The sequence below is a fragment of the Dermacentor andersoni genome, chromosome 7, assembly GCF_023375885.2.
Source record: "Dermacentor andersoni chromosome 7, qqDerAnde1_hic_scaffold, whole genome shotgun sequence".
Taxonomy (NCBI): domain Eukaryota; kingdom Metazoa; phylum Arthropoda; class Arachnida; order Ixodida; family Ixodidae; genus Dermacentor; species Dermacentor andersoni.
In genome coordinates this window covers 103,926,571-103,941,137 of record NC_092820.1, presented here as the reverse complement: position 1 = coordinate 103,941,137, position 14,567 = coordinate 103,926,571, and the positions used below count along the sequence as shown (strand labels likewise).

The 14,567-nt window shown below is 45.4% G+C and overlaps 2 protein-coding genes across 3 annotated transcripts; one reads left to right on the top strand and one right to left on the bottom strand.

Moving 5' to 3' along the window:
• Positions 1 to 207: 207 nt before the first annotated feature.
• LOC140219589 (uncharacterized) lies at positions 208 to 1,667 on the top strand. The gene is made up of 2 exons (XM_072289491.1): positions 208 to 222; positions 483 to 1,667. The coding sequence occupies exons 1-2, from the start codon at positions 208 to 210 to the stop codon at positions 1,665 to 1,667; spliced, it is 1,200 nt and encodes a 399-aa protein (XP_072145592.1).
• Positions 1,648 to 11,760, bottom strand: LOC140219480 (uncharacterized). Of its 2 annotated transcripts, XM_072289288.1 has the most exons (5): positions 11,299 to 11,760; positions 10,836 to 11,037; positions 9,618 to 9,751; positions 7,943 to 8,007; positions 1,648 to 3,957 (listed from the first exon to the last, which is right to left on the bottom strand). In XM_072289288.1, the coding sequence occupies exons 1-3, from the start codon at positions 11,509 to 11,511 to the stop codon at positions 9,729 to 9,731; spliced, it is 438 nt and encodes a 145-aa protein (XP_072145389.1). In that variant the 5' UTR covers positions 11,512 to 11,760; the 3' UTR covers positions 1,648 to 3,957; positions 7,943 to 8,007; positions 9,618 to 9,728. The 2 variants fall into 2 exon arrangements, with proteins under 2 accessions (XP_072145389.1, XP_072145390.1); XM_072289289.1 differs by lacking the exon at positions 7,943 to 8,007.
• Positions 11,761 to 14,567: the final 2,807 nt, after the last annotated feature.

Here is a 14,567-nt window from a genome sequence, read left to right as displayed (position 1 = left end):
GCTTAATTGTACGCAGCCGACGGTTTTGTTACCGGGCTATCGCGACACCAAACTCCATTTTATAGTTTATTGGTTTCAACGGTGCAAAGACTGTAGCGGCTGACGAGGTGTTAGTTAGCTTTCAAAGTCCAAGAGTCGCCTTCCGACTAATCTTAAACGTCTTCTTCATCAACCTATCACATTAATGTCGCGTTGATGCAGTGGGGGATGTCGTTAAAAACCGTACATACAAGTGCACCGATTCTATGTTTTTTTTTTCTTACCAGATGGGCAGAGCGAGCTCGAGTACGTGCGAAATCACCTACGAATTGCCAGGAGCCATCACAACAAAGTGAAAGGAGGGCAAGTGGAAAACAATGTTGCATTTTGGTTCAGAAATCATAGAAAAATTTACTTTTTCCGTTTACACAGGACAAGGACACTCACAGTTTGGTTGGAGGCTCCAATCAGCAGCAGTTAATTGACTTTTTCCATTTATACAGGACAATGACATTCACAGTTTGGCTGGAGGCTTGTATCAGCAGCAGTCATGCCTTGAACCGCCAAATGGACACAGTAGCCTGGAGCTGGTACGTTCACCGTTTGCTGGAGCTCGATTCATATTCTCTCTCATTTGCGACTTTCAGGTTGAATACAATCTTGAAGAGGAGCACATTGAGGCATTAGACCTTACAGTGCAAAAGGTGTGCCAGAAAGAAGAATCAGCCACACCATGCTTCACAACACCAGCAGGAAATTTGCCATGCCTATTGCACCGTGCCGCAGGACCAGACTCTAGGGTTTGCTTTTTTGGGGGATTCGACACAGTTTCCTTAACACCTGGCGCAGTGAGAGACCTCTGTGGCGTTTCTGACAATGTTTTCTCGCTCCTGTTAAGTCTCCTGCCTCACACGAGAGATAAGGGTACTGATGTCAGTCTTCCGAACAAACTTTTAATATTTCTATTCAAAATGAAGCACGGAGTGCCTTTTAGTGCAATTGCAGTAATTTTTGGCATTCATGAAACAACAGCAGCACGAACGTTTCATGCAGTTCTGGGCACGCTTGCGGGTGCTACAAGAAAGTGGATATATAAGCCACATATGCAAGTGATACGGGATACACGTCCAGAGTGTTTTAAGGTCAACTATCCTGACTGCACACTCATTGTCGATTGCACTGAGGTGCGCACAGAAACACCATCAGAGGTGAGGCAACAACATGTCCTCTACTCCACGTACAAAAGTGGCTTTACATTGAAATTTTTAGTTGCGATTGCCCCCTCTGGCCTCATTGTATTCAAGTCCAAATCCTATGGTGGGCGTTGCTCAGACACACAAATCGTGCTAGAATCAGGATTCCTTGAAATAATTGGTCAGCATGATGTTATTCTTGCTGATAAGGGTTTTCCTGGAATACTAGCAGGTGTAGCAGGTAAAAGTGCCGTACTGATTATGCCACCATTCTCAACTGGCAACCAGCCTTTCTCACCTGCAGAACTGCAAGAAACATACAATGTTGCTCAAGTGCGCGTGCATGTAGAGAGAGTGATACAGCGCATAAAAACTCATGGAATTTTGGAGCACCGTATTCCTGTCAGTTTGATTCCTGCCATGAGTGAGATTTTTCATATGTGCTGCATTTTGGCAAATCTGCAAAGTCCAATAATTCAAAACAACACAAAGTAAGGTGCTTTATTTTCACTGTGATACACAAGCACAGAGTATCAAACATATTTTTGGCATAAGCACTGCTACCACCTTTTACAAAATTGTAATATTTAAAGGCCAACTTCCCCACAGAGATTTTGAAAAATATTCCGGTCATGTATGTTTTTCATCATTTTTGGCAATAATAAAAAGTGGACCAATCCATTCGTGTAAACATGTGTAGACTTATGTGCCCAGCTTGTAAACACAATACTGCTGTTTTGCAGGCAAGCACCATACAGAAACAAATTACTATGCTTTATTTTTAGAACATTAAGCGCAGTATGACACTGAAGAAACTGCTCGTAGCAGTGATATTTTAGCCAGCTAACATAGTAGTGCCCAGGTCACCAGGAAAGCTAGCAGCTTTATCTGCGACTCTGAAATTATAAACTTGGATGAGAAATTGTAAAGCAAGGGGACAGCACTAGGCTGAACAAATTTGCAAACATATCTAAGAAGCTATGGTGCGGCTCTCAACCACCATACACACACAAAAAAAAATGGGAGACATCAATTAAAATTAAAGGAGACGTGATCAGGTCGACGGTGATCAGACCTCTGGTCTGATATAGATGCCTTGAATGGATGGGCCTCAAGGCTACATTCACTACAGGCATCAAAAATGGCTTAAACACTGCAACTGTGAACTAGCCTTAACTGTGCAACAGCAGAGGCTCTCAATAAGGAAATACAGTGCAAGCTTACAGATGCAACTGAAAGAATCACTGCAACTCCTTCAGTGACAGAATGGACATGTAAAAGCCATGGCAGACGTTCGGGATCTTTTTGATGCAGTCTTTCATGTTGCAGTTATAAAGCGACAATAAGCAAAGAAATTGGTGGTAATAAAGCATTGCTGTTCACTTGCAAGTTCCTGAAAGCCAGGCAATTTCAGAGGAAGATTTCAGACTAAAACCAGCTTTTGCCATCAGGTAGCTCAACAGTGTTTAACACTCCAGCAACTTCCTTAAAGGGCCAACAAGTGCAAAGAATGTGTCATGAAATGGTGCAAAGGAAAAGACCATGATTTATATTGATAGAAACAAGGATGCTGTACATGTTTTAAGTAGCAATTATAATTTTAAATTGGCACAGAAATCAAAAAACACTTTGTCACTCACTGGAGGTGAAACCTTGATACCAACATACTGTAGGTAATTGAGCTGTTAATAAGTGCAGCATAATTTACAAATCAGCCTTTATATCACACAGACCTAGGGTCTGTATCCAAGCTAGCTGGTACAGTGGAAGATCGAGACAGTAACATGTTTTGGTAAGGCAGGTATGGCAATCACAATGTATTTTCTCATTCTTTCCGCTGTCTGTTTTATATTTGTGCTTTACCTGCCTTAAAATCACAGGCGCTTTAATCTGTGAGTATTACAAGGTAAAAAAGGCATGCATAATGGTACACATGGATGCTTTTGTACACAGGCGAATTTGCATGCAAGTAACCCAAGTTCTGTGGTCCCCCCTATGAGATACAATATGACATCAACTATGCCACAAGTGGGCCAACTCTGCACACTGTAATCTGTAAATCTGCACACTGTAAGTCAGGAAAAACGTGTAATAGAAACTATACTGCATTTCAGTACTAATAAAAAGACCAGTAACCGCGTACACTAGTAGATGGTCACGTGGCAGAGCTCTTATGCAGCTTCATGTGTGTGCCACGTGGTGCGCGAAAGGTCATTTTTCGCGACTTTTAGTAATGGATTAAAAACTAAATTTCCAAATTTAATGAGAAAAACATGGCTTGTTTTAGCCACTATGATAGGGAATCATTCCATAAGCAGGGTTATCTGATTTCATGTGCTGAGCGGCTGTATGTACCTTTAAGAGCAAACTTACTTCCTGCAAGCAGGAATCTGGTCTAACGCATGAGCTGCTTAATGTAGTATGAATAATAAAACGCCTCCAACCGAGGAATGTTTCGAGCAAGGAAGTCTTCATCTCTGTCAACAACTATAGTAATATCTTGCTTGCTTGTATAAACAAAAAAGAAACATTCTGTAGTGTTAGTGACATACATGGCAACCTGAACCTGTGAATAATATGGGTGGCTGCGAGGCAACTGAAGAATTCCATCATGATATGTCACATAGCTAACGTAGCTTTGGCACAGAGCATGATCTATGATTATGTCATCTTTACGACTGTAGGGGCACTTGATTTCAAGCAAAACGACACCACTGGTTGTTTGGAAAAGCCCATCGGGACTTGCACAAAGCCATGGCTGACAGGGGTGAATCACAACGCCAACCTGCAAAGCATATTTTGTAAAGTTAGCAAATAATATGTACAACATGCACGAACACCATATTCAATATGTTTTGTCCAACAGTCATGCTTTCAAATATCAGTAGCAATCACCGTGTGTGCAGCAGTGGCTGTGACAGTTTCAGTATGTGTGAGCCAGCCTCAGTGTACAAGCACTTCGATGAAAATGCATTACGCTGATCTATAAATGTGCTCAGGGGAAAAATAATCAGTTTTACTTTTATTCCAGTAATGCATAGTGGAGAGGGAGATAGAGAGACAAGGGCAACGCTGCCAAGCTCTACTAATGACCCACTCTTGCAGTGTATATTCTTTCAGCTGTGCTGAGTAACGTGCACTTGTGGATGAAATTCAAACTTGCCCTTATCCATTATGAACTCGCTTAGCAGTTCCTATAAAAGCACTACAAAAAACAACTTGATGTCTGTATTAGTAAACTGATAGATTAGTTAGTTGTACAATATTAAAATGCATTATGTGACAACGTAGTTACCACCAGAGCAGCAATTGGCCTCCCTGGTGCAGTATTCGGCCACAACCTCACTGATGATATCTACAATTAATAGCCCTCAGTCCCCAACAGCTGCGGAGCACCTGACCAAGGCGGCGGTCAGACCTGTAACGCAGCAGAGGGTGCTAAGAATCTCTGGGTCCGAACAGGCTGCCAATGGAAACTGACCCTGTCAACCTTTAACAGCCGAACTCTGTCGAGCGAGGCTAGCTTAGCAAAACTCTTTGAGGAACTATCAGACGTTGTTAGGGATATTATCGGCCTTAGCAAAATTAGAAGAACTGTTGAGGCTTATACATTGCTAAATACCGGCCATGTCCTCTGCTATAAAGGTCTCCCTGATAAGAAGCAATATGGGGTAGGATTCCTAATCCACAAGGACATAGCGGGCAACACTGACGAATTCTACAGCATTAACGAGAGGGTAGCACACTTGACATAAAAATTGTAACAGCACCAACACATGCATCCACAATGGACGAGACACAAGCGCTTGTTACTTAGCGGATGCATGCATTGGCGCTGTTACAATTTTTATGTCAAGTATGCACCAACTCACCCAGAAAGAAGTTTTAATGAAGAGGGTAGCAGTAGTCGTAGCAGTAGAGGTATAGATTAAAGGTAGCACAAGCCTACACTCCAGCATCCAGCCACGACGATGAGGAAGTAGATCAGTTTTATGAAGATGTTGAATGAGCGATGAGAAAAGTGTAGACTCGGTATACAGTAGTAATGGGTGACTTCAATGCAAAAGTGGGGGAAAAGCAGGCAGGTGAGCAGGCAATTGGCAACTACGGCGTCGATTCTAGAAACGCTAGAGGAGAGGTGCTGGTAGACTTCGCCGAAAGCAATAAGCTGAGAATAATGAACACCTTTTTCAGGAAACGTAGCAACAAAAAGTGGACCTGGAAAAGCCATAATGGTGAAACAAGAAATGAAATTGATTGCATACTTTCTGCCGATCCCAGCATACTGCAGAATGTAGATGTGATAGGTAGGGTAAAGTGCAATAATCATAGGTTAGTGAGGGCTAGGATTCACCTCAGTTTGAACAGAAAAAAAGAGTACAATCGCTCAAGAAAAAACAGGTCAACTTAGAGGCAGGAAGGGTAAAAGCAGACAAATTTAGGCTGGTACTTGCAAAGAAATATGCTGCCTTAGAACAGAGATGATGATGATGACATAGAGGCAATGAATGAAACCGTAACGAAGCTGGCGCCAGAGGCAGGAATTAAAGTGGGAGGCAAGGCACCAAGGCAACCAATAGGCAAGTTCTCCCAAGTAACAAAGGACCGAATAAAGAAACGACAAAGAATGAAAGTGTCCAACTCAAGAGATCAGATAGAATTCGTGGGACTGTCAAAACTGATCAACAAAACGAAAATAAGTGATATTTGAAATTATAACGTGAGAAAGACTGAAGAAGCCGTAAAAAATGGACACAGCCTGAAATCAGTGAGAAAGAAACTTGGCATAGCACAGACCAAGATGTATGCACTGAAAGATAAGTAGGGTAATATCATCAGCAATCTCGAAGGTATAATGAAAGCAGCGTAAGAATTCTATACTGACCTGTACAGTACCCAGAAGACTCAGGAGTACTCTACTCGAAACAATACTGAACAGTATACAGAAACTCCTATATCTAGAGATGAGGTCAGAAGGGCCTTGCAAGGCATGAAATGCAGAAAAGCGGCAGGAGAAGATGAAATAACAGTCTATTTAATAAAAGATGGAGGAGACATAATGCTTGGAAAAATGGCGGCTCTCAATATGAAGTGTCTATCGACTGCAAGAGTCCCAGAAAACTGGAAGGACCGTAAAAGAGAGAGTGTAAGAGTGGGGTTTAAGGTTAATACGTAGAAGACAAAGATAATGATGAATAGCTGGACAGCGTTATTACAATTGCTAGTAGTTGCAGTGGTGCTGGACGTTTCTGCGCAGGCGCGAGTATGAGCAGGTGCGAGAGAAAATCTGGGGGCCTTTGCTCCTTGAATATGTGAGTCTGCCTAGGCACTACGGAGGAGGTTTCTTAGCGTGTGTTGTATGCGTTTGTCCCCTAGGCATGCCGGCATTAAGAAATGCGGTCCAGTTTGTTTACGCTCCGCCGCTGGCTGCTGGCACGGTGAGGCAGTGGACACGGACGCCCCATTTGGTGATCGCTGTGTCTGAAGGGGAAAGGTTCTGACTGGTGTTGTATGAGTCATGGTGTTTTTTCGTCAGGACGATAGATTGCATTTTTTACAAGCACTGCTCCAGGAGGGCACATGTAACTGGCAAACGGAGGCCTCAGGAGAGCACCTGAGGTTACAATAAAGCAGGCGGCACAGGTCTCCAGGGCACCCAAGGGGTAGCGGGGGGATCAAAGCTGGAAGCAGGGTGGCCCATGGATAACTCGGCGAGCCCCAACCCACAGACCAGTCTGGGTTCCAGCTTTGATGTCCTCGTTGCCGCTTTGGTGTCCTGGAGGTGCAGCCAATAATGCAAAATAATGGCACGTTGTTTCAATTAGTACAAAAGACGATTGAATAAATGTAATTACGTCCAGTCACCAATTTGCGACGCTAAGTTCAGCACTACCACACCCCGCAACTTCTGCCGGCATGCCTAGGGACAAACATAGAACACGCGCTAAGAAACTCCTCCGTAGTGCCTAGGCAGAGTCGCATTTTCAAGAAGCAAAAGTCCCCGCATTTCCTCTCTTGTAACCGCTCTTACTCGCACATGCGTGCAAACATCCGTCATCTGCGCAAGTGCCACGCCCCGCTATACCTACGAGCAATTGTAAATATGCAGCCGAGCAAGGGAACAAGAGTTCAGGTTCGCCATTCAGCCTCTACAGTCTGTGAAGGAGTACGTTTACCTAGGTCAACTAATCACAGGGAACCCTAACCATGAGAAGGAAATTCACAGAATAAAAATGGGTTGGATCGCATACAGCAGACATCATGAGCTCCTGACTGGGAGCTTACTGTTATCACTGAAAAGAAAAGTATACAATCAGCACATTTTACCGGTGCTGACATATGGGGCAGAGACATGGAGACTGACAAAGAAGCTTGAGAACAAGGTAAGCAACGCGCAAAGAGCGATGCAATGAAGAATGCTAGGCATAACTTTAAGAGACAGAAAGAGATTGGTTTGGATCAGAGAGGAAATAGGTATAGACAATATTCTAATAGACATTAAGAGAAAAAAATGGCGCTGGGCAGGTCACGTAATGCGCAGATTAGATAACCGTTGGACCATTAGGGTGACAGAATAGGTCCCAAGAGAAGGGAAGCGCAGTAGTAGGGGACGGTAGAAGACTAGGTGGTGCGACGAAATTTGGAAATTTGCAGGTGCTAGTAGGAATCTGTTGGCGCAGGACAGAGGTAATTGGAGATCGCAGGGAGAGGCTTTCGGCCTGCTGTGGACATAAAGTAGGCTGATGATGATGATGAACGTTGTTACAAACCTGGGTTACTTTGGCACCAATTTTTTTCTCGAATGTTGCCCTTGCTGTTGGTTCCATAGCAGTACCTTCAGAAAAGTAGAAAAAAAAAATGCAGATGCTATGTGCACAAGCTTCCATCGCACGAGTTCAATGTAGAAATACTTGGAGAGCCTCATGCTCATTAATGATATCATGGATTTTGCTCTGAAATCCTTCCATAAATCACTTGTCAGTAGCAGTGTTGAACATTTTTAGTGTGCTAAGCAGTTATGAGTGTATCCCATTTACATCATGGCCCCTGGTAACATCAAACTTGGAAGTGTCAGAAGTGAAAAGGAAGAAAAGGTTCATGAATTTTCGTTGGCTCGAACAAAGAACCTCATGACTGCCAAGCAGGTCAACACAGCTAGTTGGGCGAGTTGAGAATTGCAATCGTGCATGTTCATGTGCTTACCAGACATTACAGAAGAGATGACGAGACACGCGTAACACACCAGCTGTGCGCATCTCATTCTTTCTTTTGTCGTCTACTAAGCACATCTACACATTAGCAAAACTCTGAAACAAGTGCCCTACCAGTACACCACAGCTACTTTTCATTCCAGGTGAAATACAATTATACAGACAGGACTGAAGGAATACTACATGATACACAAGCATTGGCTTACAACTCAAAATTTGATGAAAACCCAGTGGAGTACAGTGCATGCACAAGGCCAGCCATAATCACTCTTGCGAACATGGTAATCAAACACTACATGCAAAGCCAGCATCAGATATACAAGAAAAATAATTCGCAAAAACTGTGTATTGCGCATGCCCAAAGGGCCATATCTGCTTCTCAAGACTTTATTTTTCTGTCAGTGAAACGATGGCATGCTAACACGGACATCCAAGCCCCAACCCAAGCATTGCTGCCACTTCAACCTCTAGTTGCTTCTTTTCCTTAGCACGCCCGAGTAATGAACATATTTTAATTCACTACAGCAGCCACATGCCTTGTGGTGCACTGATAATCGGCCCCACCAGCAGAGAAATGCGACATTGCATGCCTCCTTAGCTGGTATTCAGGACAATGACCTGGCTAATGAATGTCACCATGATGTTCCATGTATGACTGTATCTTGGTGTATATATATTGTTGTTTGTGTACTGCACTATCATCAATTGTTGCTTTCATGCTGCCAGTATGCAGCACGAAAAATAAAACAATTTCTTGAAGCCAACGTCTCCGTGTGTGAATACAACAGACACCAATATGTTGGTTGCCTAGATGCTTACAGGCTCACAGGGTGTATGTAGGCACATGGCATTCAAGTTCAAATACCTGCACAAGAATCTACGGCTGTCATAATCCTTGCTGTATGTTCCCTTGTTAAAATGTGCATTTCTAGAGGAACTGTTCCTCACTCATGCACTTATCGGAACACAGAGCTACAAATTTTACTGTCACTGATAACCTTATCCACGTTGCAGGAGTATTCAAGCAAAGACCAATCTTTAGCAGTGCATATGTAAACATTTGTTCAGTTGCATGATTGAGGTGTTCCTAAGTGATGTAAAGTGGTATATTACAGTGGATTAAGTGCTTAGTGCCGTCACTGGCTCAGGGCTGCTGCTTTAAACCAAAATTTATTAATTTCTATTACATGTCTTAAGTCCATCAAGTCATTTATAAAAAAAATTGGGTGCCTACCATACATCAGCGCCGGAACAAGTGGTGTTTTGGAGTTCTGCAGCTGCTCGGCCAGGGACTCGAAGGCCTTTTGCCTAGTCAGGATGCGGTGTGCAATGGAGCTGGATATCCTTACCGACCTTTCTTTGTGCCAACTGCAACACAAAAAGGATCAGTTAAATTTCATGGCCAGTAATAAAACGTAGGGCACATTCTGAAAGCATGCATCCATGCATGCACCAAGAAAGAGTATAGTGTACTACATGTTCTCATGCAGCAGAAAAGGTAAGAAAAGGAAAACATGCGAAATTTCAGAAATGTGCAGTGCTTTGCTACAAACCGGGGGCATTTTCCCTGCATTATAGTTTCAGCAGCTGTCGCGGTTGCCTGGGAGCCTGTACATGCCACTTTTGTGGCAATAAATTGCTGCTCAATTGCAGTAAGTGAGGCACACTGTCCTGCTGTATAGTGAGGTAGACTACATTCCCAGATCAACACCTCTTCTACAGATAATACGTCAGCATGGAGTGCTGCCTTTGAAATAAGGTCTTCTAAGACGTCTTGCACGTCTCGTTCATTTCGCCCTTGCTCCTCACTTATCAAAGCTGAATTCATTACACAGTTTATGTCGGGGAAATGGTGCAGAACATAGGATGGTGGTTCTTCTTTTGGGCACTTGCCACCAACATACAGGGGCTTGTACTCTGCAAGAGATAACAGCTGTGAACTACATGTTCAATAAACTAAAAGCAAAGAAATTGCAGTGACGACAGCTGCAGATGCAAAAGTATGATCAGTATTTAGTGCAACAATATAAAACATGATTGTGATTGAGTACAGACATAGCCAAACTTGTGCTAGGCATACACACATACCGACTCCATGCTCAGAAAATGCATGCTAATTAGATATGGCACTGTTGCATTGTCAATGCAGGGGCGTCCCTACGCAAGCGACAGGACCAGCAGCTTAGTGCTGCTGACCCCCCCCCCCCCCCCCTTCCTGCATACCCACACATACACAAGCTTCCACATGCACATAGCTTCCTTCCACATATGCTTAACATCAGCATGCCCAAAACCAGCTAGACACCACTTTGACCACGTTAATGTCGACTTGTCAAACAGGCATATAAATACGAATATGAAATCGTGTTTCCAAAAGGCTTTCAATTTCCGCTGTACCGAGAACCAGTAGTTCTCCAAGCCACATCTTTGCAAGACAGAATGTACAGTGTACCTCCAAAAAGCTCTTCGATGGACTCCCTTCGAGAAGTGTCCGGCTTAGAGGACGGCCGACCCCACCCTTGAGGGCGATCAGTCGAAGACGGCGCGTCGGCCTCGTTGACAAACAGGACGACGGCAGCTACATGTTTGCAACCGCCACCAAGGCCGGCCTTGCACGTGCACTGCGCACCCAGTATTCGCCGCTGCGATGACAGCTGCCGACGCAAAAATATGATTTTTTAGTCAAACAACTGAAAACGTGATTCTTACCGCGCACGGACATAGCGAAATTTGCGCTAGGCATACACGAGATAAGCAGCGCTCGAAATTGTTTAGTTTGTGAGGCTTCGCTACGCCGCATAAAACTTAAAATTAATAAGGATATGAAGTCCGTAAACGCTGGTCAAACTACGCAAGACACCTATCTTCGCGGTCATGGTGAAATAAGAAAAAGCTTAACGAATATGCACGCTTACCTGAATGTTGACGTCGTACGTAGCTTGACGCACTTGCGAGTGACATTTCGCCGCCACTTGTGAATCGCCATCAAAGCGTTCCAGGGTCTCCTCGACGTCGTAAGCGTACTTCGCAGCGCACAACTTTCGGCCCTTCTCAAGCGCACTAGCACGGAAATATTCGTCGATCCCGGCCACTTTTCTAAAACCGTAGCGCAGCACTACGGGTGCCATGCTGCAGCCGCGGAGGTGGCGTCGTAGTTTTTGAAACTTGTGAAAATGTTGCAACGCACCACGACACAACAACAGAAACAAGCGACAAAAACGTGCTCGCGGTGAGGCCCACAACACTTACGTCGCCGTGGCGGGCAGCGGATATGACAGCATTGCTCGCACAGTGTGTGTTACTGAAAAATGCATTTCCGTCACTACAGACGGCGCTATCCCGTTATTTTTGGGGCGCCATCTGTCGAGAGCTGGTTCCCCATAGCAAAGGAACTTCGCTGGTTAAAGTTAATCGCTCCATTGAATAGGGGGTGCGTGCGTGCGTGCGTGCGCGCGTGTGCGCGTGTGTGTGCGTGCGTGCGTGCGTGCGTGTGCGTGCGTGTGTGTGTGTGTGTGTGTGTGTGTGTGTGTGTGTGTGTGCGTGTATGTGTGTGTGTGTGTTTTTAAAGGCGAAACTGAAGAGAAAAGTACAGCGCCGTGGGGAAGGAATAAACAGAGTAGGAGAGCAAGAGTGGTGGGGAGAGGGGAGAGGAGCCGAGCGGTAAGGCACGTCAAGGAGGGCGGGGCGGCTACAGCCGTTCGCGCAGGTCGGCGCCGTCCAAGTAATCGAGCAACGTCGAGAAGGCGCGCCCGACCACCGAGGAATGCGCAGACGGGAATAGTAGTGCCTCCGTGCTGACGCACGGGAGGCCGAGACGGGGGCAGGCGGCCGTGAGCAGGTCACGTCCAGCAGCGTACGCGGGGCACGACAAGAGTACGTGCTCGAGGGTCTCCACATCGACATACTTGACGCAAAAGGGGCTGCCTGTACCTTGGAGGCCATGTATGCTTTCCGCGGTGTGGTGGAAGCAGATGCGGTAGCGGGGTAGTAGCGCTCGTTCACGGCGACCGAGGCCCTTGCGCAGTAGCAACTTCGGTGGATTGCCTCCAGCGACACTAGCATTGGGGTGGCACGACTGCAGCATACTGTCGACGGTGTGGCAGGCCGAAGCAATCCGGCACCGTTACTTGTGGATTACCTAACCATCCCAAAGATCAGGTGCATGCAGGATAAGTTTGGCTTGCCTCCATTTCCCGGCAGGGCAAGGTTTGGTAATTTTATTAGTTGTCATTTATCTATGTATTCTTTGTTGTAGAACAAAGATAAGAGGGGTAGCCAATGTGGATTTTGCTTTCTCTCTCTCCAGAGCATGTCTATGGTTAACTGAGTTCTTTATTAACACAGTCATTTGTATCTTCTCTGTCGCAGTGAACATGACCAGTAGCGAGAGATCCTTCGCAGTCGTCTTGACGCTTTAGATAGGCGTCCTTTCTCCGTGCCTGCAAGAGCTGAGAGCCTAGTCGTGCCACAACAAACTCAGATTAGTTAAGTTGCTACATAATTTTCACGTGTACATTGACTAGATCAATATTGTATTACCAGTAGTATGTGGACATTTTGAGTTTTCTCTACGTTTCTTAATAAGAAAGACATTCAAATTGGCAGTACGATCCACTGCGTCAACAGAAAAACTGCTGGAGCTAGGAGTACATAATTCTTCGGAACAATTGGCGGAGGCTTACAGGACCAGCCAAATTGAAAGACTAAAACTTATCAGTGCCGGTAGAACTCAGACGACCTGGATATCCTCTCGTGGAGGAACACAATGGTCCACAACGCGTACCCCCGACTCTGAGACCTAGGATATACGTAGGATCCATACAAAGAAGCATGCACCCAGAATACAACAGAAAGAATACAAGGGAGAGCCACCGCACGATAAAAAATGCTAAACAACAAAAGCAACAAAGAATAAATAACGTAGACGAGCACCCCCAGATATAAGGCCGGGAGATATCTCAACTACGTAATCAAAAATCAAAAAGAAAAGAAAGTAGCTGCATCATTAGTTGCTAGGGGCGTTGAGGTGGCTGAACAGGTCACCGTAGCTTTAGCCACATGGCCATGCCGATGGAACGTGCAGGTCATCGTTATCACAGACTCGCAGGTGGCCTGTCGCCATTTTTGGGCCGGAAGAATTGGCAAGACCGCACTAAACATGACCAAGAAGCAAGCTATCCCTAAAACGTGCACTCTCTGGACCCCGGGGCACGAAGCTTTGGTGGGAAACCAGGCTGCTCAAGCCACCACCCGATAACACCTACTGCAGGCAACCCCTCCAAGACACGGTCTACCACCAAACCAAAACGAAAGAATGCAAATCAAATACTGCAACACTGTAGAAGATTATATGATGAACAGCAGGGAATGCCCGCCACCACACTGCAAGCTTGGAAGAGAAGTCGTCACACTGCGCCAACTTAGCATGGGTCGTTAAATCCAAGGCACCTACACACACTATATGCAAGAGACTGCCAATTCTGCAATACGCGAAACACCCTTTTCCACACGCTACGGGCATGCAAAACCAGCCCGCGGACAGCGCTCGTCCAAGCACCAACAGAAGACCAGGGGGAGGCCCAGCTGAGAAGCACAAGTCCTACGGCTGCTAAACCCGCCGCGGTGGCTTAGCAGGTATGGTGTTGCGCTGCTAAGCACGAGCTCCTGGGATCAAATGCTGGCCCCGGCGGCCGCACTTCGATGGGGGCGAAACGTAAGAATGCCCGTGTCCCGTGAATTGTGGGCACGTTAAAGATCCCCAGGTGGTCGAAATTGATCCGGAGCCCGCCACTATACGCCGTGCCTCATTTCGAAATAATGGTTTTCGCGCGTAAAACCCAAGAATTATTTCGTTCGAACAGGTATAAGCTATCAGCGCAGGGACACGCCTACCTGGAGTAGGGTGGCCGCCCGTGCACCTCCGGACATCAGCAGCTTGGTCTCTCAAATAAATGTTCTTCCCTCACTCGCTCTCATGACCTGTTGAAGCTTGTGTTGTTCCTGTATTCGTATAACCTTGGTTTCGCTGCGTTTTCTGCGTGAACCATAGAATTGCTCTGCTAGCGTTATGTTTCTTTTTTTTTTTTTTGTTATCAATGTAGTTTCAGGGTTTTTTTGTGTCTTCTTTGTTGCATAAAAATATTATGCACACTCGAGGCACGTTTTCGACGCAGTTGTGTCAAGC

Coding starts and splice junctions, on each gene's coding strand:
- LOC140219480 (XM_072289288.1), bottom strand. CDS start 11,511: ATGGCACCCGTAGTGCTGCGCTACGGTTTTAGAAAAGTGGCCGGGATC. Junction 11,038..11,298: donor CGTACGACGTCAACATTCAG/GTAAGCGTGCAT, acceptor TTGCGTCGGCAG/CTGTCATCGCAGCGGCGAAT. Junction 9,752..10,835: donor CATCGAAGAGCTTTTTGGAG/GTACACTGTACA, acceptor TTTGTGTTGCAG/TTGGCACAAAGAAAGGTCGG.